Source organism: Plectropomus leopardus, chromosome 20 (genome assembly GCF_026936395.1).
Source record: "Plectropomus leopardus strain MGB_pleo_1.0 chromosome 20, ASM2693639v1, whole genome shotgun sequence".
Classification (NCBI taxonomy): domain Eukaryota; kingdom Metazoa; phylum Chordata; class Actinopteri; order Perciformes; family Serranidae; genus Plectropomus; species Plectropomus leopardus.
Window position 1 is genome coordinate 29,954,342 of NC_142195.1, and position 27,228 is coordinate 29,981,569.

The 27,228-nt window shown below is 39.3% G+C and overlaps 3 protein-coding genes and 4 non-coding genes across 8 annotated transcripts in view; all 7 read left to right on the top strand.

The window, feature by feature from the left end:
• mfhas1 (multifunctional ROCO family signaling regulator 1) overlaps nucleotides 1-12,572 on the top strand; it is a 20,608-nt gene extending 8,036 nt beyond the window's left edge. Inside the window, exons 2-3 of the mRNA XM_042508956.2 lie at nucleotides 9,173-9,437; nucleotides 9,894-12,572. Of these exons, the coding sequence (XP_042364890.2) occupies nucleotides 9,173-9,303 (131 nt within the window). The 3' untranslated portion in view covers nucleotides 9,304-9,437; nucleotides 9,894-12,572. The remainder of the gene's footprint in view (nucleotides 1-9,172; nucleotides 9,438-9,893) is intronic.
• A 1,863-nt stretch (nucleotides 12,573-14,435) lies between these two features.
• Nucleotides 14,436-18,995, top strand: rpl17 (ribosomal protein L17). 2 transcript variants are annotated; one of them, XM_042509513.1, is made up of 7 exons: nucleotides 14,436-14,479; nucleotides 14,925-14,974; nucleotides 15,169-15,209; nucleotides 16,615-16,749; nucleotides 16,934-17,032; nucleotides 17,843-18,034; nucleotides 18,918-18,995. In XM_042509513.1, exons 2-7 carry the CDS (start codon nucleotides 14,935-14,937, stop codon nucleotides 18,963-18,965), a joined length of 555 nt encoding a protein of 184 aa, XP_042365447.1. In that variant the 5' UTR covers nucleotides 14,436-14,479; nucleotides 14,925-14,934; the 3' UTR covers nucleotides 18,966-18,995. The 2 variants fall into 2 exon arrangements, with proteins under 2 accessions (XP_042365447.1, XP_042365449.1); XM_042509515.2 differs by lacking the exon at nucleotides 14,436-14,479 and adding an exon at nucleotides 14,557-14,580.
• On the top strand, nucleotides 15,027-15,093 carry LOC121960330 (small nucleolar RNA SNORD58). The gene has a single exon (XR_006106961.1). It is a non-coding gene; the product is annotated as a small nucleolar RNA SNORD58 (small nucleolar RNA).
• LOC121960329 (small nucleolar RNA SNORD58) lies at nucleotides 16,792-16,859 on the top strand. Its single transcript, XR_006106960.1, has one exon. It is a non-coding gene; the product is annotated as a small nucleolar RNA SNORD58 (small nucleolar RNA).
• LOC121960332 (small nucleolar RNA SNORD58) lies at nucleotides 17,456-17,521 on the top strand. The gene has a single exon (XR_006106963.2). It is a non-coding gene; the product is annotated as a small nucleolar RNA SNORD58 (small nucleolar RNA).
• Nucleotides 18,783-18,851, top strand: LOC121960331 (small nucleolar RNA SNORD58). Its single transcript, XR_006106962.1, has one exon. It is a non-coding gene; the product is annotated as a small nucleolar RNA SNORD58 (small nucleolar RNA).
• A 2,780-nt stretch (nucleotides 18,996-21,775) lies between the features above and the next one.
• Nucleotides 21,776-27,108, top strand: nkx6-1 (NK6 homeobox 1). The gene is made up of 3 exons (XM_042509758.2): nucleotides 21,776-23,625; nucleotides 23,802-23,974; nucleotides 26,704-27,108. Exons 1-3 carry the CDS (start codon nucleotides 23,058-23,060, stop codon nucleotides 26,959-26,961), a joined length of 999 nt encoding a protein of 332 aa, XP_042365692.2. The 5' UTR covers nucleotides 21,776-23,057; the 3' UTR covers nucleotides 26,962-27,108.
• The last annotated feature ends 120 nt before the right edge of the window (nucleotides 27,109-27,228 follow it).

The following is a 27,228-nucleotide window of genomic DNA, read 5'->3' on the forward strand; positions in this document are numbered from 1 at the left end:
CTGAAAAAATGGCTAAAATTTGCCAAAAAACACCAATGTTTGGGGCTGAAAAGTTGATAAAAACAGCTGTGGGTTGTTAAAAACACTCACATTTAGTGCCTAAAAAGCTGCTTAAAAAACGGTTAGGTTACTAAAAACACTAAAAATGCTGTAAAAACACTGCCGGGTTGCTAAAAAAACGCTAGAAAAACAGCCACAGATAAGCTCAAAACAAAAATCACATTTTGTGCCTCAAAGCTGCGAAATAAACAGCTGCAGGTTTCTTAAATCGGCGTGTTTGGTGCCTGAGCTGCTAAAACAAACGTGGCTTGATAAGAGAGCGTCGGGCTTTTAAAGGGAACGTGAGGCGACGCTGTGATTGGATGATTTCCGGTTGCACCTGTGGTTCATTCAGGGACGCGATAAATCACCTTTGGCCTCAAACGTTTCACTTTGCGCTCAGATTTCTGTTTAACAGCGACACACCTTCACTTCTCGCTGCAGCCGAGGCTGTTTGAACAGGGCTGTTTGTTATCGGCGCTCGGCGACCTGCTGAGACACGTCCGTCTCATTGCTTCAGCCTGACTCAGCTCAGACAGGAAGTGACACCGCGATGGTGGCGCTGAGGCGGAGCGGCCTCCGTGTTGTTGTTGGAGTTTGATGGAGCGAGTCGTGTCGGTGAGTAATCTGCTGCAGGACGATCCTGTTACATCACCGCGCAGTAAGCCGCCGCATTATCCCACACGTGTGAGCCGCACGGTGAGGCAGGTCAGGAGGCAGGTGGACACGCCTGTGGACACGCCTGTGGACACGCCTGAGGACACGCCTGTGGACACGCCTGTGGACACGTCCTCTGTCCGTACCTGTCTGCTTTATTCACGTTTAAAGTCATCAGCAAACATTAAAAATAAATTTAAGCGGCAGTCGGTCACTAATTTTAGACCCAAACCGTCAACTTTAGAATTTCGGAGATCGAAAAGTTATGTTTTGGGTCATTTTATTAGTTATGAACGTGCCAGACAATATTTTTGTCAAGTTTTTCAATAAATCCTTTGAAATGAGTCAAACTTTAATCAGGACGTCCCCAAATGTGAGACTCAACTTACAGCCCGTGGACCAAATGTGGCCCCTGATAGGGCCCCTGGTGGCCCCCAAACATTTTATAATTGACAATAAAAATAAAGTGATTGACTCTGTGAATAGTTTTTGTCAGAGACAGAAAAGAGCATCAAAATAGAGCTTGTTGATTTGGCCATAACTCAATGATTCATTCGCTGATCGAAGTTTCACACGAAGGTCAAACAGGATAAAAACGTGAAGTTTTGACATTTTATATTTCAAAAGAAGCTGCTGCACTTTTTAAAAGCTGAAATTAAAAACCGAAATGCACAGAAATCTTTCAGTGTTTTATTTTGAAAGGCCTCAGGAGAAAGATTTCGGGTTTTTGAGGATGAAGGTGACAGTTTTGTCTCCCGTTAGTTTGAGTCGCAGCAGACTGCAGCTCTCGTCCTGAGCTGCTCTCCGCCGTCTCCGGTTTCTGCGACTGAAATATCCTCGACGTGTCGCCGAGACTCGGTTTCATCGAGAACTCGAGCCGGCGAGAATGTGAGGACGAGTCGTTTCTGTCAGCCGAAGGTCGAGCTGTCATCACACACACATCAGCAACAGCACACACACACACACATACACACACGGCGCGTCGCACAGCAGCCTGTTAACCCTTTGAAACCTGGAAAGGAAACATAAATAAAAAAATAAAAATTCTTATTAAAAGGAAGTCAGCAACTTTGCAGAAAATCTCCTGCAAATTTTTTTTTAAAAAAGTAAAAGGTGACATGAAAATGACCCTAAAAATATCTTTAAAAAGGAGAGAATCATTAAAAATAATTACAAAAGAATGAGGGAGAAATATTTTTCAAAACTTAATTCATAAATATTATATGTATGCATTTAAAATGATTATATTTATCGATGTTGTATTCATGCTGCACTGCTTTTGATAGCAGTTAAATGGTTAAACCTCGAAAAATTCGGAGCAATTTCTTTAAGAATCACGGGGGGAAAAATGAGCGACTTGGCATAAAATATCACACACACTGCAAAAAAATTCTTAGTAACATAATTACATATTTAAAATAATTTTACAGAATTATTTAATTTTTTTCAGGTCAGTTTTTTGTTTTTTTCTTTACTTTTTTTAGGTAATTTTTGTATTTTATCACTAATTTCTTACTAATTCTTGGGTCATTTCCTCTTTGGTCGCTCCTGGCCTTCCTCCCGTGATTTTGAAAGAAATAAAGCCAGTTTGCTCAAGTTTCAAGGGTTAATCATAAATACAGCTGAAAACAGTGACTCATGACTTCCAGTTATTATCAGCTTCCACTTTCTGTGTTAAAACCTCTTTAACGTTTCTGTAAAATTCAGCTGAAACCTCCATTCAGAGGCCCCCAAAATAAACTGAAGACCTCTTTGATCCATTTTGAGGACAAATAAACAACAAAAGACGGAAAAACACAGAAGTGAAACTTTGATTTAAAAGATTTTATGATGCAAACATATTTTCAGGAGCAGAAATCAAAACGTGATCGCAGCCTTTTCTTCACTTTATCTGCTGTTAATGTTCTCAGGTCGTGTGTGTGTGTGTGTGTGTGTGTGTGTGTGTGACGGATCAGCCTGCACACACACACACACACACACACACACACACACACACACACACAGCGTCAGTTTTCTGGGGAATCCCAGCAGCTTTGAATCAGCCGCAGATGATTCAGTGAAGCTTTTTTCCACCTTCAGGTCGTCTGCAGTTTCACTTCTCTGATTTAGTTTTGGCTTGAATCACACTGTAAGACATTTCTTAGATTTTAGGACATTTCAGGGATTTTCGGACATTTCTAGTGTTTCGGGACTTTTCTGGGATTTTGGACTTTACAGGTTTTTCAGACATTTCTGGGATTTTAGGACTTTTTCATGATTTCTAGACCTTTCAAGGATTTCAGGCCTTTTCTGGGATTTTAGGACATTTAGGACCTTTGTGGGATTTTCCAGCAATTCTTTTGATTCTTTGATTTTTGAAGCTTTATAGCATTTAAGCACATTTTTAGAATTTTCATGTAACTGTATTGATGGATGGATTCAGCTTTGTTATATCACAGTTGGTAGTCAGGACATGCGTTGCACGCTGCATGAACACATCTTCAGCTCAGCCTCTGCAGAGTGAAACTGATAGAAAGATAACGACCCGTATTTTTGACCGTTTCTAAAATCACACCGTTGGGATTTTTTGATACCCTGATAGGCGTGATATACAGCGTGATAGTTTTGTTCTTGGAGCACAAAATAAAAAAAAATCTGCTTGTAAAGATGTTTTTCTGCAAACTAAAAGCTTCAAAGACAATTCACACATAATAATGATTATTATAATAATTATTATAACAATAGGTGAGAAATATATTTCGCTTTTCTAAGCACTCAAAGATGCTTCACATGATATGCAAAAAGATTTTAAAAAAATACTGATGCAAAATAGAGAAACACAAAAACAGAAGTCTGATTTCTAACTTTTCAGCAGTGAAGCATCTTTACAGAAACGTTTCTGCAGCTCTCTGAAACCACAGGTACCGTGGACTGTGTGTGTGTGTGTGTGTGTGTGTGTGTGTGTGTGTGTGCGTGCGTGCGTGCGTGCGTGCGTGTGTGTGTGTGTGTGTGTGTGTCCTGCTGAGCGGGCAGAGTTATTTCGGGAGTGTTTCCTCTGCTGTGGAAGTAGGCCACACATTCCTGAGGATCTGTCTGTCGCTGCAGCTGCTGATCTCCGGATTATTCTGATCTGCTCTCCATATCTGACTTTTATTCACTGACTGAAGACTCGGAGCGTCCTCGCCTCGCTCTGCTCCGTCCGCTTTTCTGCAGACTCGTCAGATGTGGAAACAGACGAGTCGTTCATCAAACAGCTGATCAACAGCTGTCTGTTTGCACACATTCACTCATGATGTGAGCAGCTGAACTGACGGAGTGTGTTGGTCTTTTCCTCTGTGTGTGTGTGTGTGTGTGTGTGTGTGTGTGTGTGTGTGTTAATCCTCAGGCTGAGCTGACGCCTCTCAGCTGATTCATTCATGCTGCTCGCTGCCCGCCACACTGGACTCTCTGTTTGCTCCTCAGCTCACATTAACTCCTCGAAACCAGTCTGTCCCACCTCGTTTGTTCGAGGGAATTTAAAAATCCAACAGAAGTGATTTTACAGTTTCTGACTGTGATGTCATTTTTGTGAGTTTTATTTTGGCGAGCCTGCAGGTTCGGACGGCATATTTTCTTTAAAAATCACCGAAACTTTTAAAAGGAAAAAAAAAAAAAAAAGTTGTTAAAAGAAATTAGCTTAACAAATTTTAAAGATCACCAAAGAAATGTAAGAAATTATTAGATTTGAATTTAAATTAAATAAAGAATTACCATGCAAATTTACTGTGAACAAATTGCCAAAAAAGTTTTAAAAATCACCCCAAATTTTTAAAAAACATAAAAGGCCAACATTTTTTAAAAAACACCACCAAAACTCCAGCTCCCATGATGCTTTGTGAATACCGTATTGCCATGGCGTCTGCTGAGGGATGCAGGTTGAATCAGCTGTTTGGCGGTGTCACCATGGCAACGGGAGAGGTGTTGATGGTTGTTGTCAGGAGTGAAGCTTCAGTGTGCCTGCAGCCCCGGTGCATCATGGGAGCAGCAGAGCGGGTCAGCTGAGGCGGATTAGTGCGATTTTTAATCTGATTTGAGCTCACGTATGATCTTTTGTTCCGTGCTGATTCCTCGGTGTGACCTGGTTATGTGTGAGGTCACGTGACGGCATGAATATGGAGCGAGGGCGACCACAAACGCGCCTCTGTTCCTCTCGTTTTTTATTGTCTTCGTCTTGCAGCTTCGTGCGCTGCTCCTGAACTGAGACAGATTTCTATTTTAGGCTGAAGATTGTAAATATTTAAAGAGCAGAAATGACTGCAGGAAGAGTGACGCAGTGAGGACGAAGACACGAGACACTCGGGGACAGCCGAGCGGTTTTTATCAATCACAAACAGTAAAAGAGTAAAAGTTTCAGAAAGTTTGAATCATCAGATCAACACAAACAGAAAAATCAACCTGTTTGTTACGAAGCCGTAAATTTGGTCCTTTAAGAATATTCACCCAGACGTGCGCTCATGGCCCCTGATTTATTATTATTTATTCAACTTTCCAGCATTATATAAAAATGAAAAGCTCCATCTGAAACAAACTTCAGGTAAATTGAAGCACATTGTGCTGATAATAGTCCAACCTCTCCTGACTGCAGGACTCTGACTTCAGCTTCTGTCAAACTTCTGTGCTGTTAATCATTTTACTCAGGAATTAAAAACTTTTGAGTCGGCCTACTTCTCCTATAGCTGCCAACAGCCTGCCGACATTCACAGTTAGAGAAAGGCTGAAAATAAGCTCATGTGCTTGTGGCCCCGGGCCCCCAAAACATTACATCTGCCCCTGGTAATAATAATGAGAGCTCAGCGCAAGCGGCCGGATGAGACACGGAGCGATGCGTCCTGGTGTTTCTAAATAATCATCCAAAGTCTGATTAAAGCTGAAACTAACACAAAGTCGTCTGTAGAGTCTAAAGAAGTCACTTTCACCTCTGCAGATGTGTCTGTTTCAGACACTTTGGTGCTGTGAGGAGAAGCTGCGCTCTGTTTGTCTGTCTCACTGCTGCTGTCGGACCATCAGCTGTTTGATCAGCCGTGATGAAATGCTGTGGCTGTCAAACACTCAGCTGTTCTGCAGTCAAAGTCCTTCACTTTTTTACATGATTGTTCAACACTTCTGCCCTCGCTGTGTTTTGGCGTGAGATTTTGCTCGGTGTCATGAGAGCCTGAGACGGAGCCCAAAAGCGCGGACGGATAGGACGAAGTTTTGGTCCGGATCCGTTCCGCGGTTCGTCAGTTGGTGATGTCTGGCTTACAGGTACATGAGATGAATCAGTGTTATGGGCATAATTAAGCCACCTCCGTGCTCCGGTCGCGCGCAATGACAGGTGTTTCGTTGGAAAACCTGGCAGGAGCGAGACAGTTGCTCCAGTTGGGCTATTGGACATGTCCGAACGTGGGAGCGGGCTGTTGGACATTTCCACACTGGATTGGGCTGTAGGACATGTCCTTGTATTTGCTGTAAGTCTGTCTGTGTCTCTTTGTAGTTGCTGTGAGTGTCTTTGTGTCTCTTTGCAGCAGTTTTGTCCTTTCTGTCTTTTAGCAACACTTTTGCGTCTCCTTGTTGCGTCTCTTTGTAGCGTCTCTGTGTTGCATCTCTTTGTTTGGTCTTTTGTTGGGTCTCTTTGTTGCGTCTCTGTGTTGCGTCTCTTTGTAGCGTCTCTGTGTTGCGTCTCTTTGTAGCGTCTCTGTGTTGCGTCTCTTTGTAGCGTCTCTGTGTTGCGTCTCTTTGTAGCGCCTCTGTGTTGCGTCTCTTTGTAGCGTCTCTGTGTTGCGTCTCTTTGTAGCGTCTCTGTGTTGCGTCTCTTTGTAGCGTCTCTTTGTTGCATCTCTTTTGAGCTGTAAAAGCAAACCAGATGAAATGAATCAGTGTGGAAACACCGTGGATCTGTCAGGGGAACACGGGTCACCGTTTGAAGCGTGCATGTGTCCGTGGTCGTCTGGTGGGAGGGGCTTACAGGACAGCTGCAGGAGGAGGGCGCGTTTCAAATTCTACTAATGTTTTTTCAGATGTCTTGACTTCCTGTGTATTTACTGATTCAATCTTAAACCATAATTCCCCCGAACAGTTAGCAGTTTACGTGTCGGCCTCCTCGGCGGGCTGGCTCGTACCCAGAAATCCTCAAAATCCTCCGCTTCCTCCTCGCCTCACAGATCCGAGACTCACAATAGAGCAGGAAGTGAAGCGGGACGTCTGAGCTGTGTTTGGAAACAGTTTGTGAGCAGCAGCTCGAACGCTCTGCCAGAGTTTCCTGGAGCTCGCAGAGACGAGCCGCTTCCTTTTATGGCCGTGAGCGAACGAGCCGAGCAGGAATGTCAGAGACTCCTCTACCTGCCGACGGAGGGAGGAGACATTCCTGCCTCCTGATGTCAGGTTACTGAGGGACTCCTCTCAGTCAGGAGGAGCAGCAGGAGCAGGAGGAGTCGTCAGGCTGTGACCTAATTCAGGACACACAGCTGGATGAAAAACATCTGATTTCCAGCAGAAAAATTCAGATATTTCACAACAGTCTAAAAATAATCTGTTAGGAGTCAAACTCCAAGTGTTGTGTCTTAAAGAAACAGTCACTTTTTTTAATAATCAAATTTAAGTCCTATATTCTTAAAAAGTTTCACTTTTACACAGATGATGTGCTTTTTTAAAAATTATTATAATTGCACTAAATTTGAAAGACAAGCCTTGTTGATGTTTTCTTTAAAAATCACCGAAATATGTTTTTTTTTAAAAATCACCAAAAATGAAAAGAAAAAAATAGAAAACATGCATCCAAACCTGTGGACCTCAAAAAACCAAACTAAATATCCCTGATATCAAATAAGACGCCTGTATTATTATGGGTGATTATAGATGTCCTGTTAATCTGGGATCTCACTGAGATTATAAACCAGAAGAATTATTCTGTAAATTCTGCATTGATCTGATCTGAAATATGGCAGGTCACCATGAAAGTCAGCCACAACATTTGATTTATTTTGCTGGATTCTGTAAATCTGCAGTAATAATAATAAAAGCTGGTGGGATTATTGAGCTGCATCTGATAAAGGAGGTTTATGACTGAGATTAATGCAGCGTGATTCTCTGTGAGGAAAATCAGCAGCGTCGCTGTAAATGATGCTGTCGTCGTGTTTCTGGCAGCAGAGCCGACTGACGGAGGTTAATGACGCCGTCAGCGTCAGCGAGGACGTTTCAGCTGTTTCCTGTCAGGAGGCTGCAGCTGGAGAGGACAGACGAGTCTGGAAAAAAAATAAAATGATTAATAATATAATATTTTAAAATATTTTTTTCTTCATGTGTAAACAGTGCATCTTCTTATCAACCATTCTTACACCAATACCTCCTGAAAATTATTTCTTTTATTTAGATTTTATTTTTATTTATTTATTTCATCTATTTTCTTGAATTAATTAATATTTAGACATTGCTTAGGAAGTAAAAACTGAACAAATCCTTCACTTTAACTCACAAATTTAAATATGCATGACATTTTGAATTCCTAAATTATCACCTCCCTCTCTGTCTCAGTACATTTTTAATGTTTTTAGGAAATAAAATAAAATGTGTTGTTTCGTGGTGAAGCTGAAATGCTGTTTTTAGTCAGTGACTCGGCGCCCCCTGCTGGCAGAAACGCCGCTCTGCTCTGCTGCGTTTCAGACTGTTGTTTTGTTGTTGTTTACTGATGATCTGGTGGTAAAAACATGCTGCAGAGTCCGAGACGCTCTTCTGATCCAGATTCTGATCAGAGCGTCATTGAAAAATGCTGAAACATCATTTTTTAAATAGTCTTCGGCAAACAGGCGGCGTGATGAGGGAATCAGTTTGAGGTCAAAGTGTGTTTTTACGGCACATTTGGTAAAACATAAAAATGTTTGATGTCCAAGAAGTAAATTTCACTGAGCGACTGTGCTGCAAACAGCTGCAGCTTCAAACAATAACTCTTCAATACAGCGGTGCATCACAGCCAAAATAATACTAAAAAATTACATACAAAACATAAAAATAAAAACAGAAAACGTGTTATATTTTGCACATGGCTTATGAGATAAAAAAATATAAATGTATGACAATATAAAAATGAAAAAAAGTCCTTAAAACATGTCCTTAACAGCTCATATTTGTTGAAGTTACTGTCTGGTGATCGTTCAACAGGCTGAATGATTTTATCTTTCTTTTTTTAGCTCAACTTTTTAGGGACAAATGCACTTTTTTCCAGTTTCCATGTAACATTTGCTGGTGTAAGCTATTTTTGAAATATTTAAAAAAAAAAACTTTATTATTATTATTATTATTATTATTGTGTTCTCTTATATATAAATGTTTCTTTGTTATTGTTTGGGATTAAAAAAGATGAATTTTAGAGAGTGATGTGGACATGTCCCCAGTGTCCCCAGTGTCCCCGGTGTCCCCGGTTTACCCGGTATACCTGACCCCGGTGAAGGCCGTGGCGCTGACGTGCGTTTGGTTGTGTTTTCAGGTGAGCTGCTGAGCCAGCCGCGGCCCGACGGTCTGACCGAGATCATCTGTCCAAAGAACGGCTCCGAGCGGGTCAACGTGGCTCTGGTTTACCCCCCGACTCCCACCGCGCTCAGCCCCTGTCTCAAGTGACCCGAGGGGGGGGGGCTCGTCTCGCCGTTTCACCAGAGCCTCCACCTCCACCTGTGCACCCCCCCGACACCCCCATCAGCCCTCTTCACCAACCTGGACCTCCAGCTGCAGGCGGCGCCGGATCACTGCCTCGAGTACGAAACCTGGACCCAAAAACACTCCGGCGTTTTTCTGTCTCTCTTCTGACAGAAACACGAGTAAAATACTGAAAAGCAGCGAACGAACAGACACCCAAAACCTGAGATCTCCTGCAGAGCAGCAACACGCACTTTTCACAATCAAGCAGTAAAAATATTTCACATTAATATGATTTTCTGATCCACTGAGTTAATCTTTTCACCAGCATCAGTCCTGATCATAAACATCAAATATTCGTTCATTTTCAGGATTTTAACCCTTTAAATGATAACACTGGTGCATCACTTTTCATGGTCATATGAACAAAAAGTGCACGAAAACGTCATTTTTCATCTTTTAAAAACATTTAAACGGTTGTGAAACTGATGTAAATGCACAATAAGATGAATTTTTGCAGAATATTTTCTGTGCTGCTGACTGATGTGTGTAATTGTTTTGTGGTTGTGTTGCAGGTCTTTGGGCTGCGTCTCCGATGTCTCGTCTTGTGGACACTGGACAGTATTTAAGGAGCACAAACTGTAGCATCAGCGAGGCCTCGTCCCCACAGACGCAGCACGGCTCACCGCTCTCCGGACTTTTTTATTCATTTCAAACTCTCACGGACTCTTCGGATCATTTCATCACACACAGAGACGAAACAACAAACGTGTTTTTCTGCCGAGTCTCAGCTTTTTCTGGGACCGAAAAGTCCCGCGGGACGTTTAAATGTTTGACCGCGGCTCGCTGTGTGAAGCGTGGAAGCATGAAAACTTGTTGAATTTCAGAAAGATGAACTGTGTCGACGTGTAAATATTTCTGTGGGCAAACTGAAACGTTTCGGAGCTGCTGCTGCGTCCGAAGCTTCGCGCTGAATTCACGTTTAAACTTCAGCCCCAAAAATCTTCAGGTCAAAAGCTTAAATTGAAACTCTTGAAAGTTTCACTGAATCTGAGGTTTGATGTGAAACTGTTTTTAGCTTTAGATAAAAAAACATTTATTTAAATCTAAATATCCAGACGAAGCAAGAAACATTTGGAGACTTTCGTCAGTAAAAAATGAGCCTTAATAATAAAGTTTATCATTTAAACGTTTGCACGTCTGGACCAGATTAAAACATTTCAGGACTGCAGAGAAACCAACGACCACAGCAACAGAAAAATAAAAAAGTAATATTTAATAAAAGAAGCACTAAAAATTAAACACATAATACATATATGACATGTTGCCTTTTTAAGACCAGTTCCCAATTTTGACATTTTATTGCTAATTTATTTTACAGATTGTTGGACAACAAGTTGTTACTTTATAAGCAGAAATTTAAATGTGTTTTGTTGTTGTTTTTTATTGAGGTCAAACCTGGTGAACTAACAGAAGCCCTGAAGGTCGAAACACAAAAACATTTCACCAAAATGATCATTTCAAAATAATGCAACTTTTCAAAAACACACCAACAATATTTCAGAAAACACAACAATTAAAAATATTATTATTTATTAATAATTACATATTTTACAAAACACATTTAACAGCTTAAACTAATATTATTATTTTGTGATTTTTTTTTTCTGAAATGTGATCATGTTTTGACCCTCAGGGCCACCGTATGAAGTAAAATTACAAAATATTACTTGAGGATGTTCAAATTTTTCTTTGTTTTTCTTTTAAAACAGATACATATAAATATAACAAATACAAATTAAATACATTAAGAAATTAAAACACTAATAAAAGCGCAGGGGGCACATTAAAATTGTAGTTATTGTTCTTTTAATGTGCATTAACTGTTTGAGCTCATACAAAGCGACAATAAATACAATTTTAGTGCATTTTTGGGGTCATAGGTCAAATTTTCAGGCATAAAAATTACATCATGAATATGATGGATGCATATTTAATGATTGGATTACTGCTTTTAACGGATTTGGCTGCACAGTCAAACATCTCGTAAACTTTGAAGCTTTTCTCAGTTTCAGTCTTTTTGGGGCAGAAATGTGGAAAAAAGTACATTTTGTAAAATTTGTCCCTCAGAGATGTAGTTAAATACAAGTATAAAGAAGCAAGAAATGGAAATACTCAAGAAAAGTTCAAATCTTGAGTAAATGTACTTAGTTACTTCCCCCTGCTGGTTTTCTGTGAGTGTATTTTTTTGTAATTTGCTGGATTTATTAATCAGGTTAATTTGAGCCTGAGTTGACAAGCTGATCTAAGCAGAAGTTTAAAAATTTTCTCTGTCACTTCTTTGAAAACGGACATATGTGTATATTGAATCTAGTAAGAAATGAAAACTGTTTTTAAATACAGGACACGGACAGGACACATTAAAATCACAGTTACTGCACTTTGCCTTTACAGTAACTTTATTGCTTCTTAAGGTCGTACAAAAGGACAGTAAGTTTTAAGTTTTAAAAGTGTATTTTCTGGGTCGAATCATTGATTACGTTTTCAGGCATGAAAAATATAAACATCTATAGCACTTTTCTTCCTGTTTCACATTTTGGCTGCACCATCAGAAAAGTGATTTTCTGAGTTTCAGTGTTCACAAAGTTTCTGCAGTTTAGTCTTTGTGGGGCAGAAATGTGTTAAAAGAGATGTAGTGAAATACAAGAAAAAAGAAAACGTGTAAATCTTGAGTAAATGTACTTAGTTACTTCTCACCGCTGGTTCTCTGTGTGTAATATGCTGTAATTTGTTAATCAGGTTAATTGGATCCTGAGTTGCAGCTAATCTGAGCAGAGGACGCAGCTGCAGCTCCGTTAATGAAATCTACGTGCAGACGTTTGATTTTGGGATAAACTTCTGACTGCAGAGACGAACTCTTGGTGCCGAGGACGTGGAGCTGATCTGACGTTTATCCGGCTGGACTGTAAATAGATGGACGAGATGTTTGTCTCACTTCACTGCGTCTCCTCAGACTCGTCTCTTTTTCACTGAGGGGATTTCTTTTTCTTTTTTTGTGAGATGTAAATAATATCTTTATTTTTGTATGTTGACACGCGGTGTCCCCACTCTCTGAGCTTTGGCTTTATTTTACAGTGCAATGTTGTGCATGACTCACTGTGAGCGTGCACTCGGGGTTTTCTATGTAGCTGTTTCCAACATCTCACAGGACGACGCCAAAATACCAAATAAACTGACGACTGGCTTTAGTACCACGCTGCCGTCTCTGCGCTTTGTTATCTGTGTTACAGCATTGCACCGAAATGTTGGCTTTGTTTCCGAAAAAACACGTTATATTTGTACATTTAATACGAAGCACAACATTTCTACAAAATACTTCAAACTACTACACTTATGGTTTTTTCACAGAGACTTCACATCACAGAGACATCACAGTGTTTGCAGGGATTTTGCCCCTAAAAACAAACATTTTAATGATTTTTTTCCTGAATATTACAGCATTTTTAATATACATATATATGTATATATATATATAATATAGTATGTAATATGTAAAGTGGGGGAATGTTTACATGAAACAGGAAAAAATCAATAATATATTTTTAACCAAAAACAAACAGTAGGAGGCAATATAACAATAATACAATAACAATAAACAATAATATAAACTTAAACCAGACAAAATAAAGGTGAAAATGAAACACAAATTCAGAGACAAAATATATAAGAAATAAGACAGATGATATTAAGAAATAGAGATAGAAAATACAGATAAAAGTTAATACAGTAAAAGAATTAAAGCAATAAGTGAATAATAATAATAATAATAATAATAATAACCCTTAGGGCTCGCTTTAACATTATTCACACTCATGTTGCTCTACACACAAAATGCAAAATCAAGCTTTGAAAAAATATTTCACATTAATATTATTTTCTACTTTTATTGAGTTAATTTTTTAACCAACATCAGTCCTAATCATAAATATCAAATATTCATTCATTTTTAGGATTTTAACATTTTAAATGTCAGGCTTTTGTCATGATGCCACTATGTTTTTAAATAGAAAAAACGACTCAAAATTATTTTCAGTATACTACATGCAAAGTTGATTTTTAAATTTTTTTATTTATTTATTTTTTCATTTATTTATTTATTTATTAGTAGTAGTAGTGGTAGTAGTAGTATTTGTAGTAGTAGCATTGATATTATTAGTAGCAGTATTAGTATTAGTATTATTACTTGTAGTAGTAGTAGTAGTAGTAGTAGTAGTATTTGTAGTAGTAGCATTGATATTATTAGTAGCAGTATTAGTATTAGTATTATTACTTGTAGTAGTAGTAGTAGTAGTAGTAGTAGTATTTGCATTATTATTATTATTATTATTATTATTTGTAGTAGTAGTGATAGTAGTAGTAGTAGTAGTAGTAGTAGTAGTAGAAGTATTGTTGTTGTTGTTGTTTATATTATTGTTATTATACTGCTCCTGGGATATGTCAGTGTGTGAGTGCAGCTGCTGACAGTCTGGGATATGTCAGTGTGTGAGTGCAGCTGCTGACAGTCTGGGATATGTCAGTGTGTGAGTGTAGCTGCTGACAGTCTGGGATATGTCAGTGTGTGAGTGTAGCTGCTGACAGTCTGGGATCTGTCAGTGTGTGAGTGCAGCTGCTGACAGTCTGGGATATGTCAGTGTGTGAGTGTAGCTGCTGACAGTCTGGGATATGTCAGTGTGTGAGTGTAGCTGCTGACAGTCTGGGATCTGTCAGTGTGTGAGTGTAGCTGCTGACAGTCTGGGATATGTCAGTGATCAGCAGCTACATTGACTGTGACAGGTCACCTAGTGGAAATAGCATGTATTTCCTCCATATGCCAAATATGGTCAAAATGACCTCATCAGGTGGAAAATGGTTAAAATGACAATGACATTTTTGTATCATATTTTTGTCTCTCTAATGTTCACACTGAACGATATATTAAATATTCCTGAAATACTAATAATGTAATGAAAATGTAAAATTTTAAAAGTAGTAAACATCACTTGCTGTTTGAGAGTGGCCGGGTGCAGTTCCTCCTCCGGCCGGCGGCGGCGCTGCAGCGGAGCCGCGGCTGAAGAAGAGGCGCCGTGTCCCGGCTCTTCCTCTTCCTGCCGCGGCCTCAGAGGTAGGAGACTCGTCCCGCTGCTCAGAAAACAATCTGCCTAAAATCTGTGATAAATGCTCTTCATCCTGCTGCTGTAACCCGCTCAGTCCGACCATCAAACCGTAAAGTGTCTGTTTCGTGTTACATTTCTGTGTTTGGCGGCTGAGGCTCGCTGTTAGCTGTGATGTTAGTGGAGACGCCGGCTGGCAGCTAACACGGGCGCCATGTTGGCTCCGTCTGCAGCTGAAACTGGACCAAACTCCGGAGAAAAAACGCTCATTTCTGTCTGATACATCAGCCCCGCGTTTAATGTGTCAGACCTAAATTTGGGGTTAAATTTTTGGATGTTTGTGTTTGTTATTAGAGCCGAACGTGAAGCTAACACGAGCTAAAGCTAACGAGCTACACGAGGGTTTCGTTTTTATCTGTTTTTGATATTAAATTGACATTTCTGTGATTTTTGTAGATATCTGAAAATGGTCCGCTACTCTCTCGACCCCGAGAACCCGACTAAATGTGAGTATTTGTGTGTTTTTGGGTGTTGTGGGTGTTTGGGGTGTCGGTACGGTGGCCGTGATGACTTCTTAGGACACCTTTGGATTAAACGATGAAAATAACTCAAAGATCTGAGCTGCCGCATTTATTCAACGTGATTTACTCACTTTAACGAGCTGAAAACCGGCTAATTCCGTGTATTTGTGCTTTTGCAGCATGTAAGTCGAGGGGCTCCAACCTCCGGGTTCACTTCAAGGTAAGACACCTGAGGACAGATGTCTCACTGCCAGACTGTCTCCGGCTGTACTGCTGCTCCGCTCTAACTCCGAGATAAATATCGATATAATATCGATATAATATCGATCTAATGTTGATTATTGACGCAGAAACTTAAACTTAAAGCTAAAGTGATTAAACAGTATTTATATATTTAAACATGGTGTTAACTTACTTTTTATTCTTAAAATAAAGTTTGCAGCTCAAAGTCCTTCACCATAAAAAATCGACAGATTATCAGAGCCAATATTTGGCATTTTGCCAATTATGTGCATTTAATTAAATGTTGATGTTTTAATGATTATTGTGATCATTTTCGGGCATGTAAATATATTTAATGCAGGATTTGAAGTAGGATAAATATTTATAAGCGTTGTGCTTCTAAACCTTTCAGTCATTATCACCAAATACTATTTACTTTATGTTATCAAAAGTGTATATACTTGTACTACATTAGAGTGTAAATATGAAGTATTTTTGTCTTTGCTGCGGTGTGTGTGATGACTGAATAGAAATATCTCTACTGCTGATAGACAATAAAATAAATTAATTTAAAAAGTGCAAATAAAGCGTCGTCACTGGAGGAACTTTTACTTTGCAAAACTTGAGATATTTTATGACGTTGAGAATTTCAGGTTCGATTAAACGAACAACTTTGACATGTTGAGAAAGAGTTTAGGTTTTTTTAAAATTCAAATTGGTTCAAATATCTTTTAGTTTCAGTCGACCCCCTTAGAAACATAAAAGCAGAAAGACGACGAGACGATCAAAAGACGGACGATCATGAGTTCATATAAAAGTAAAACTCGGAGGACAAAAAGTACAAATTACAGGTTTGATCAAATACAAGAGACATTAATTAAAAACCAAACTAAAGTGCGTGTAAGTGTTTAAAAGTGTTCGCTGAGATGCTTCTCTGATAGTTTTTGGGAAGTATTAGTTCATTATAATTATAATTGTGTGTGTTTAACCCTTTAGGACCTGCTTTAATATTTCTATTCCTCTGGACAAACATCAGGTTTTAAAATATATTCTGCATTAAAGTTTTGTGCTTTCATTGAGTTAATGTTTGAACCAACATCAGTCCTGATCAGAAAAGTACTTTAAAAAAAAAAATTAAATTCTTTAAATGCCAGTTTGTTTGTTTGTTTTTTCATTTTTTTCTTTTTTCACGTTAAATATGGTGATTAAAACGCAGTTCACCTGTTTTAATGTTAAATTAATAACTCAGTCATCGATTACGCTGCTGCTCGTTTTTGTTAAGAGTCCAGTGAAGACTCGGTTTGAAGGACTCGTGTGAGCTTTGGTCGTCTCTGAGTCTCTGAGGTGTTTTTAAAATCATTTTTGGGTGTTGATGTTTTGTGGACGCTCGTTTTCTTCACCAGAACACCCGTGAGACCGCCCAGGCCATCAAGGGCATGCACATCCGCAAAGCTAACAAGTACCTGCGGGACGTCATCGTCAAGCACCAGTGCGTCCCTTTCCGTCGCTACAACGGCGGCGTCGGACGCTGCGCTCAGGTGAGGACGCGCTGACCGAAGGAGTGCACGCTGGGTAGAAAGCTGCCGTGATGACCATCTTAGGACACCTTTGGATCAAAGATGAAACTAACCTTTTGAATCTGAGCAGCGTTTTCAGATGAACTCGTTGTTGTTTACCTGTGAGCGAAAAATCGACCTTTAACGAGCCGCCGTTGTTTTTCAGGCCAAACAGTTCGGCTGGACTCAGGGACGCTGGCCCAAGAAGAGCGCCGAGTTCCTCCTGCACATGCTCAAAAACGCCGAGAGCAACGCTGAGCTCAAGGTACGCCACGTTTAACCCTTTGAAACCTGCAGCATCATCACCGTGTTTGACCCGTCAAACAAATATTAAACCTGTGAAGAAAACTGCAGAAAATCTCATTTAGAAAATTCGTTTTTTGTTATTTTCAGGACATTTACTTGTTTTTATTTATTTATTTATGTTTTCAACGTCCACGTTTGTTTTTGTTTGCTTTCTTTTTTTTTTTTTCTTTTTTTTACCCTGAACCCCGTGTGTGTCCGAGTCTCCGTGTGTGTTCGAGTCCCCGTGTGTGTTCGAGTCCCCGTGTGTGTCCGAGTCTCCGTGTGTGTCCGAGTCTCCGTGTGTGTCCGAGTCTCCGTGTGTGTCCGAGTCCCCGTGTGTGTTCGAGTCCCCGTGTGTGTCCGAGTCCTCGGCGGTTGGATCATGTGACTCGGGTGGAGTTGGTTGCGGTGATGACCATTTAGGACACCTTTGTATCAACCGTGAAAATAAAACACGAGTCTGAGCGACCTGCTCGCCACGAGTCACAGTCGACTGGAGGCCCGAGGCCTCGTTTTTGGGAAGTTTCTTAAAATTTAGCAGAATGTCAAAGTTGAGTTCAGAGGTCAAAGGTCAGTGTGACCTCACAAAAAAAGCTGCATTCGTCCGTGAATTTATCCTGATGTATTAAATAAGTTTTAATTAGTCGATTCATCTGTTGCTTATTTCTCTCAATTTTCCCTAAAAAACTCGTTAATTCGGATATTTTTATCTCACCTTCATCAGCGGCTGCGTGTGTATTTTGTGTATTTGTGAGGTTTTTGTTTTTGAGGGTTTTCGATGTGGTTTCAGGGTCTGGACGTGGACTCTCTGGTCATCGAGCACATCCAGGTCAACAAGGCGCCCAAGATGAGGCGGCGCACGTACCGCGCCCACGGCCGCATCAACCCGTACATGAGCTCCCCCTGCCACATCGAGATGATCCTGACCGAGAAGGAGCAGATCGTCCCCAAACCGGAGGAGGAGGTGGCCCAGAAGAAGAAGGTACACACACACACACACACACACACACACACACACACACACACACACACACACACACACACACACACTGTGGGCGGGTTTCCATTAGCTCATCTGCACAAAACTGAAAATAAATTATTGGATTTATTGATTTGTTCTGCGTGTCAGCGGGTACGTGTGGACGAGTACAGACAGGTGTTTACAATTTTCTGTTATATTAATTATTATTTATTATTTTCTGGATGTTTAAAAATGTGATCACAAAAAACCCAAAATCATTAGCAGCTTATTTTTTTATTATTTATTTCTGTTTTCTTTTTTCTTTCTAAAATTGATTAATTTAATGAAGTGCATTAATTAAATTAATGTTGTGAACAAAACTGATTTTTTTTTTTTATTTTATTATGAAAAATAAATTTATTAGAAAATAATAAAATATTTTCTCCGTCTGGTATCAGTGAGGAAGATTTCGGTGTCTTCCTCCGTCCTCACGTGCTGATTCATGTTTTAATGTGGCTTTTCTTCTTCTTTGGTTTTAATGGCGGTTGGCAAACATCGGTCTCGTTATCGCCACCTGCTGTTACGCATCAAACCAGCTATAAAAACCTGAAAAAACTTAATGAGAGCGTAAAAGTTTATTTTGTGATAAACGGGCGTGTGTTTCTTAAACTGCCGTGTTTCCGGTCGGCGTGTTTTGAATTCTCCGTGTGTTTGTGCAGTTTGAGGGTTAACGGAAACTCGGCTGCGGTGGGGCGGGTTTGCTGTGCGGCTGCGGTGATGACATCTTAGGACACCTTTGGATCAACCATGAAAACAAAGTGTTAAACCTGAGAGCAGCTCGCCTTAAAAAACCCAAAATCGCTGACTCCCTGTGTGTTTATTAACCCCGAGTTTTGTCCCGCAGGTTTCACAGAAGAAACTGAAGAAGCAGAAGCTGATGGCGCGGGAGTAAACACCAATAAAACCCAAACGTTATTATTAACACTCGACTCTCTGGATTCTTCATTTTCACCTTCAAATCTTAACTTTAATACAAACGGATATTAATAATAATAATAATAATATTAATATTTGTGACAAACTTTTAACGTTTCGTCTCAAACAAATACTCAGACGTCTGTCACCAGTAACAGTAACTGGGAGCAGACCAGCAGTGGGACGAGTACTTTGATCCTTGAGTAAAAGTACTTCTTCCACTGTCTGAAAAACAAAACTTTAATTTATTACCCAAAAGGTTTTCAAGCATGAAACAGAAAATAACTAAAGCGAAGTGCTGCAGCGCTCAAAAACCTAAAAATAAAAGGTTAAAATCAAACGTTACGTTCTTTGAAAAAATATCTATAATATGAGCAATATGGATGTTTTTGATAAAGAAGAGTGGATTGTAAAAATACTCCAGAAACTACAGTTTTTTGCAGGATGTGCAAAAGTCCAGAGTGAACTTGAGCGGTGTGCAAAAACTGAAGTAAAAGTCCTGCAAAAGTATCATAACTGTGTACTTGTGGTACTTTTCTCACACAGAATGAACCATTTCAGAATATTGTTGGTGTGGTGGAAACATAAAGCACATTTTACTCCAGTACTGTGTTAAAAATACAATCTCTGAGGTATTTTTATATATATTTCTACTCAGTGGCGTCTCAAGGGTTTAAAGGAGGGAAATATTTTTGATGGTTTTTTTATGTACTCTGCCACCTTTTTCACCATCAGTAACTTCTTTCTTTTTACTTCCAGATTATTTTTTTTGATATTTAAAATTTGTGTTTATTATTACTGAGTAAGAACAGAATACTTCACAAATACTATCCTTTTAAAATGCAGTTGGAAAAGTATTTTAAGTAACTAACTACATTCCAGTGTAAGTATGTAACTGCGCACTTACAGACTTATGTTACATGGGTTCATTTTACCGAAATCTTTTATAGATAAACTTCCACATAAAGCAACATGATGGCAAATTTATTTTCTGCAGCTTTGATAGACGTCGACGTTACTTTTTAATTTACTTTATACAATAATTACTAACATTACATTTCTGGACATTTAATCAGCGTCCTGGAAAAGAAATGCAAAATATTATTTCCATGATATATGATAACTATGTGACAGTGTATATACAGTGTATATATATATATATATATATATATATATATATATATATATATATATATATATATATATACATACTTTTTCTGTAAATAGTTTCCTGGAGATTTTTCAGATAATTCCTTTGTCGTCTTCTTAAATTATATGTATATACATTCATGTATGTGTGTGTGTATATATATATATATATATATATATATATATATATATATCACGAGGTCATTTCCATGTTCCCTTTTTTTCATATAAATTATTTTTAAATAATTAATTTGATTATAGGTTTTCTAAGTATTTACCTTTCATACTAAAATACACCTTCATGATAGTACTTCCATACTAAGTACCATGTTTACTGACTGTACTGGGAATTTTTACCGTGTGGTTGTAGTACTTGTACTTCCTCCCCCGCAGTTGTTACTGCAGTAAAAGCTGTGAGTACTGTGCTGCTGAGAGGAAAAGCTGCAGCCGTTATTTCTCTTTTACTGTAACAAACTCTGATCCGTGTGAACGCAGAGAAAATGAAGCTTTAAATGTAAAATATTTCAGTCAAATCCTCCAAACTGATCAGTTCGTGCTGATCGATCAGTGGACACACGGTGGCGCCGCTGCGCCGCGGACACTTTGTCCTCTGAATAAAGCTTTATTCAAACGCGGCTGCAGTTTGGCATCAAGACGGTGTTTATATTTCATCAAAGAATAAAAGGTGTTAAATATAATTAACATTTATTAGTACAGTCACAGCTGTTTCCCTGATCATTTTTATTTATAGTTTATTTATTAAGACTTTAACTGTTTGTTTTTTTTCGTCTTCCTGCAAAGTTTGATTTCCATCATTGTTTAATAATTAATAAGATGATCATATGTTTGTTTGTAAACTCTTCACAGGTCGAGGAAACATTTACTTAAGATGTTTGATACATTTGTAGGAGTAAAAGTATAAAAATGCTCAACCAAGGTACCTCAAAATTATACAAAACTTGTGTAAATATACTTCCACGTGTGCTTTCCCTTAATCCTTAAAGTGTATTTACTACACAGATAGATATCATAGATACTTTTTTAGAATACTGCATTTAGATTTTGCAGTGTTTCAGCAGTCAGCTCAAACACAGAAAGAGTTAAATACATGGATAAAATAATAAAACATAATTTATCAACGTTTTAATTATAAAGTTACAGTAAGCTGCAGACGTGTTAGGTTGTTTCTTATATTTTTTTACATATTTAATGCTGCTGTTTGTTATTTTATGAGCGTCATTAAATCTCATTAACGTTATTTTTCTTTTGGTGCGTTCAGGGTCTTCAGATTACCACAAAGGTGCTTTTTTCATGCATTTAGATCTGCAGTCTGCATGTTATTTTCAACAATAAGAATTCAAAGAAAGTCTTATATTTATACAAAATAATTAGTTTAATTTGAACCACATATGTTCATATTCATGTACATTTTGGCAAAGAAAAATAACCCAAAGAATTCAGATATAAACTTGAGAATTTCCTCATAAAGCTGCTGAAATGCGTCACATTCATTATTAAAGACACTGAGGTCCTGTCTTGTATTTTCTGCAGATTTATGCTCTTATAACAGAATTTTTAGACTCAATATTTGGGAATGAAAAAACATTTTGACCACAAAAAGTGTAAATCATGACGTTGTCTCCGCTCAGCGTGGAGGAGCTTTGAAATGATCTCTGCTGCTGAAAATACACCAAAAAAATACACCTTTAGTATTTAGTTACAGTCTGAGCGAGATTTGAATGATTATCTGAATCTTTACAGGGCTGCAGCAAGAAAATCAGAGGCCCGTTTATAATCAGCCCCCTCCTGCATTCACACTAATTAATGATCCACCTGAAACTTTATTGTCCTGCATGCACACTGAGGCTTGAGTTTGGGTTAATGATGACAACAATCCCTAATGTCCTAAAATCCTACAATCCTAGAACTGTCCTTAAAACCTAAAACTGTCCTTAATTCCTTGAAATGTCCTAAAATCCAAAAGTCCTTAAATCCTAGAAATGTCCTTAAACCTTAGAACCGTCCTTGAATTCTAAAAATGTCCTCAAATCCTAAAACTGTCCTTAAATCCTAGAAATGTCCTTAGATATGTCCTAAAATCCTTCAAACGTCCTAAAATCGTAGAAACCTCCTAAAGTCCTTGAAATGTCTTAAAATCCTACAAACGTCCTAAAATCCGAGAAATGTCCTAAAATCCGAGAAAGGACATAAAACGGCTCGGCAGCTGTGATTGGCCCCTGGCCTCCTGTCATTTTGCAAAGTGGCCCCCAAACAAAGCAACTTAAGTATCCTTGTTTTTAACCTTTAAAGCTCATTAAAGTCTTAAATATTTAAACTATTTTTAATTGATAATAATTTATTTTACTAAAAAAAACCCACTTAATTGCATATTATGTAAATTATAATCTGTGTTATAATAACTTTTAGTAATAATAACTAATTAAAAATATTAAATATAAACATCAGAAATGATTTTAATCCAGCAGATCAGGGCCGAGCCGCTGAGCCAATCAGGAGGCGCCTTAAACCCAACCGTCCCTACGTCACGGTCCGGTCCTCCAATGGGCGCAGAGACCCCCCCCCTCGGCCGTGCCGGTCTCTAAAGTTTGGGCTGAAGCTCATCGCCTGAACACATGATCATGTTTTATTATCTCACACAACTTCTGCAACTCCGCACACCGAGCGTCTCTGCGCGGTCCCGGTCCGGAGCGGGGCCTGATCCGGATCTCTGAGCGCCTCCTGCGGGGGACAAGCTGCTTTCTGGGGCTTTTTATTTCTGCAGGTTTTGGATTGATCTGGATCCTGGGATGGACTGCGGGTCCGGAGAGGAGCGGCTTTAGTTGAGTCCGGACCCGGTCAGGTGCGCAGAGACCCGCAGAGACCTGCTCGTGCACCCGGATCCTGCACAGAGGCGGTCCCGATGTTAGCGGTGGGTCAGATGGACGGGTCCCGACAGAGCGCCTTCCTCCTCAGCACCCCCCCGTTAGCGGCTCTGCACAGCATGACCGAGATGAAGACCCCGCTGTACCCGGCGTATCCGCTGTCCTCCACCGGCCCCAACTCCTCCACCTCCCCGGCCACCACCTCCCCAAACCCGGGCGGCATGGCGGTGTCCTCCCCGGGCATCAAGAGCTCCACGGGGCTGTCCTCCGGGCTCGGCTCCCCGCAGCAGTGCTCCTCCGCCACCCCGCACGGGATTAACGACATCCTGAGCCGGCCCACCGCCGCCAGCACCGGCGCCACGGTGGCCGTGGCCGCCGCCGCCGCCGCCGCCTCCTCCTCGGCGGGCATCCTGTCCGGGCTGCCCCGGTTCAGCAGCCTCAGCCCGCCGCCGCCTCCCGGACTTTACTTCAGCCCCGGCGCCGCGGCGGTGGCCGTGGCCCGGTACCCGAAGCCCCTGGCGGAGCTCCCGGGCCGGACGCCGATCTTCTGGCCCGGAGTCATGCAGAGTCCGCACTGGAGGGACGCACGATTTGCGTGTTCACCGCGTAAGTGTGCGCGAATATTTTAATTGTGTGAAATTTCTTTTAAAAAATCTCCTAGAATAAAAGAAATCCTCTCAGGCCTTTTTTGCTGTAAAAATTGAAGCATTTAAGGCCACAAAATAATTTTAAAGAATCTTTCTGAATGAAAAACAAACCTGTTTGGTGTATTTTTGTTTCAGATCAGAACTCCGTGTTACTGGACAAAGACGGGAAAAGGAAACACACGCGGCCCACGTTTTCTGGACAGCAGATTTTTGCTCTGGAAAAGACTTTTGAACAAACTAAATATCTGGCGGGGCCGGAGAGAGCGCGCCTGGCGTACTCTCTGGGCATGACCGAGAGCCAAGTCAAGGTACGCACAAAACACACAAAACACACAAAAACACGAAGATAAAGCAAATCAGCGTGAAAGTTTTTAAAATCTGCTTTCTCCATGTTGAAAAAAGCGAAATAATTAAATCAGTATTTTGTTAAAAATGCAAATTAATGAGTGAGCTTTAGACATTTTGTAAGCCTGATTTATTTATGATATTTCGATATTGTGACTGCACGTTTTTGCGTTTTACGTTTTCACTCGCACATAAATGTAATTTAACACAAGAGGCCTTGTGCATGAGATTATTTAATCGAATAATTTCTCCTTATTGCATCACTTTTTTTCACGAAAAAACGAAACATAAATTTCATGTTTCGTTTTAAGTGCGTTTTGGGTCTTGTCTTTAGTGCATCACATGTATTAAATGCATTTTTATACATCATTATTTAGGGCGTCTTTTCATATTAATTTGTAGAAATTTAACTCAAATTATTCTATTTATTATAATACATTTCTAACTTTTGGTTCTGCAGCGTGAAACACAAAATCAACTTTTCTTTTTAAATGATAAAAACATGGGAAACGTGAACACGGTTTCTGGATGTGTGTGTGAATCCAATAATCACTCACTCGGTACATCTCATTTATTTATTGCATATTAATGTGCATTTTGTGCAGCACAATGTGCATCTGTTTGTGTCAAATTTGATCTAGAAATTATTTGATTGCAGCAGAATAATTTTCTGCAGCATGAAACATAAAATCAGGTTTTAAATCTGATTGTTTGATCCAGCAGAGATTAGAGAGTCTAAAGGTGAACCGGGTTCTCTGTGCATGAGAATCAACGACTCCTTCAGTGCATCATTCACTTCCTGCATGTTTATTTGCATTTTGTGCAGCACATTTTAGAGCATGTTTTTTGTCTGGAATCTCTAATTTAACATAAATAACCCTTTTTGATGCATTGTCAGCCTTTGTTTCTGCAACATCAAAAATAACCTCGTTTTCTTTTTGAGTGTTTTGAAGTTTGAGAACATAAAACAGGAGAAAAGTTGCATATTTATGTAAATTTTTGCAGCGCATTTCATTGCCTCTTTTATGTAAAATTCGCTCCAGAAATGTAAATAATTAGAACTGTATTTTCAGTGCAGCAGAATAATTTTCAAGCTTTATATCTGCACCACGAAACAAGTGTTTGAGCCTGTAGATTCAAGAACCTAAAAAATGAGAAAAACGAACGAATATACACCAGAGCCCAGTAATTACTCCCTCTGTGCATCACGTTGATTTCTTGCATGTTTGTGTGCATTTTGTGCAGCACATTTTATTGCATCTTTTTGAGTGAAATTCGCTCTACAAATTTAGTTAATTGTAATGTCAGTGCAATATTTCAGGTGTTATTTCTGCAGGATTCAACAGAAAATCAAGTTTTCTCTCTGAGTATTTGAGAGATTTGAGAACCTAAAAAGATGAGAAAAGTAAACGGGGTTCTCCTTGTGCTTAAGAATCCAATGATTAATCCTTCACTGCATCACGTTGATTTCTTGTATATTTATCTGCGATTTGTGCAGCACATTTTATTGCATCTTTTTGTCAGATGAAACGATTTTCAACCTAAGATCAAAACATAAATCAAGTTTTCTTTTTGAGTATTTTGAGATTCGTGAACCTGAAATGTAATTCATAGAAATATAGATATTTATATGATTCCCAGTTTTTATATCTGCATCATTCTACATAAAATTAACTCTTCTTTTTGTAGAGACTGAGAACATAAAAACATCAGAAAAGTGAACAGTGTTGAGAATCCAGTAATCACTGTCAGTGCATCGGTTTTTCTTGCAGGTTTATGTGCAGCACATTTTATTGCATCTCGTGTAAGATTAGAATTTAAATGGTCATGTCTATTTTAATTCATTTCCAACCTTTTCTCTGCAGCATGAAACGTGAAATAATTTTTTCTTTCATACGTGTGTTTCAAGTATTCTCTTTAGTGCATTACTTTTATTTATTTCATTTTTGATGTGCATTTTGTGCAGCTCATTTAAATGCATCTTTTTGTGTGAAATTACACACATTTAGCCTAAATGATCATATTAATTTTAATTCATTCCCAACCTTTTTTCTGCAGCATGAAAAATGAAATTTATGTTTCGTTTTAAGTGCGTTTTGGGTCTTGTCTTTAGTGCATCACATGTATTTTTTGCACTTTTTGTGCATTTTTCGTGAAGTGCATTTTAGTGCATCTTTTTGACACTGACAGGCTAGATAATAATATACATTCTAATGCATGTCCAGCCTGTCTTTCTGTAGCATGAAACATTAAATCAATGTGTCCATTTTAAGTGTGTTTTAGGTGTTCTGGTTCGTGCAACACGTTTATTTAATTATTTATTTTGCACTTTTATGCACATTTTGTGCAGCTCATTTTATTGCATCTTATTGACACTGACAGGCTCAATAATGATATTTATTTGATCAAATAAATAACTTCTCATTCTGCAGCATGCAGACTAAAATCAAATGTTCTTTTTAAGTGCGTTTTAAGTGTTTTCTTCAGTGCATCACCTTTATTTTGTGCATTTTGTGAAGCTTATTTTAGTAAATCTTTCTGCCACTGACAGACTAAATAAGGATATTTATTTTAATGCATTCCCAGCTTCTCTTTCTGCAGCACTGGGCATAAATTCAAGGCTTCTCTCTGAGTGTTTGTGGAGGTCTGAGCACATAAAAACGCGATAACTTGTGCGTGTTTTGTGCTGCAGGTTTGGTTCCAGAACAGACGGACTAAGTGGAGGAAAAAGCACGCGGCGGAGATGGCCACCGCCAAGAAGAAGCAGGACTCGGAGACCGAGCGGCTGAAGGGGACATCGGACAACGAGGACGAAGACGACGACTACAACAAACCTTTGGACCCGAACTCGGACGACGAGAAGATCACACAGCTGCTGAAGAAACACAAGCCGGTCCCGGTCCCGGGCTCCGCGCTGCTGCAGCTGCACACCGACAACGACTCCTCCTAATTCTCCTTTTCTCTCTCTGTGGGAAATGACACAAACTCTCGGAGCTTTTCGACAGTTTTATTTCGTCTCTTTTTTTGCACGTGGATGGAGGACTTCCTGTCGGGACGAACACTTTGTGGCCCCCCAAAACACTTTGTACATAGAGCCGTGAGTTGTGTCCGATAGAAAAGATCCTGCTGTGAATCCTTCATGTGTAATTTTGTACAGACGCTCTCAGATCAGCCCCCTAAAAACACAACACTTTTATTTCGTTTTATATTCACAGAA

Coding starts and splice junctions, on each gene's coding strand:
- rpl17 (XM_042509513.1), top strand. CDS start 14,935: ATGGTCCGCTACTCTCTCGACCCCGAGAACCCGACTAAAT. Junction 14,975..15,168: donor CCCCGAGAACCCGACTAAAT/GTGAGTATTTGT, acceptor GTGCTTTTGCAG/CATGTAAGTCGAGGGGCTCC. Junction 16,750..16,933: donor GCGTCGGACGCTGCGCTCAG/GTGAGGACGCGC, acceptor GTTGTTTTTCAG/GCCAAACAGTTCGGCTGGAC.
- nkx6-1 (XM_042509758.2), top strand. CDS start 23,058: ATGTTAGCGGTGGGTCAGATGGACGGGTCCCGACAGAGCGCCTTCCTC. Junction 23,626..23,801: donor ACGATTTGCGTGTTCACCGC/GTAAGTGTGCGC, acceptor TTTTTGTTTCAG/ATCAGAACTCCGTGTTACTG. Junction 23,975..26,703: donor TGACCGAGAGCCAAGTCAAG/GTACGCACAAAA, acceptor TTTGTGCTGCAG/GTTTGGTTCCAGAACAGACG.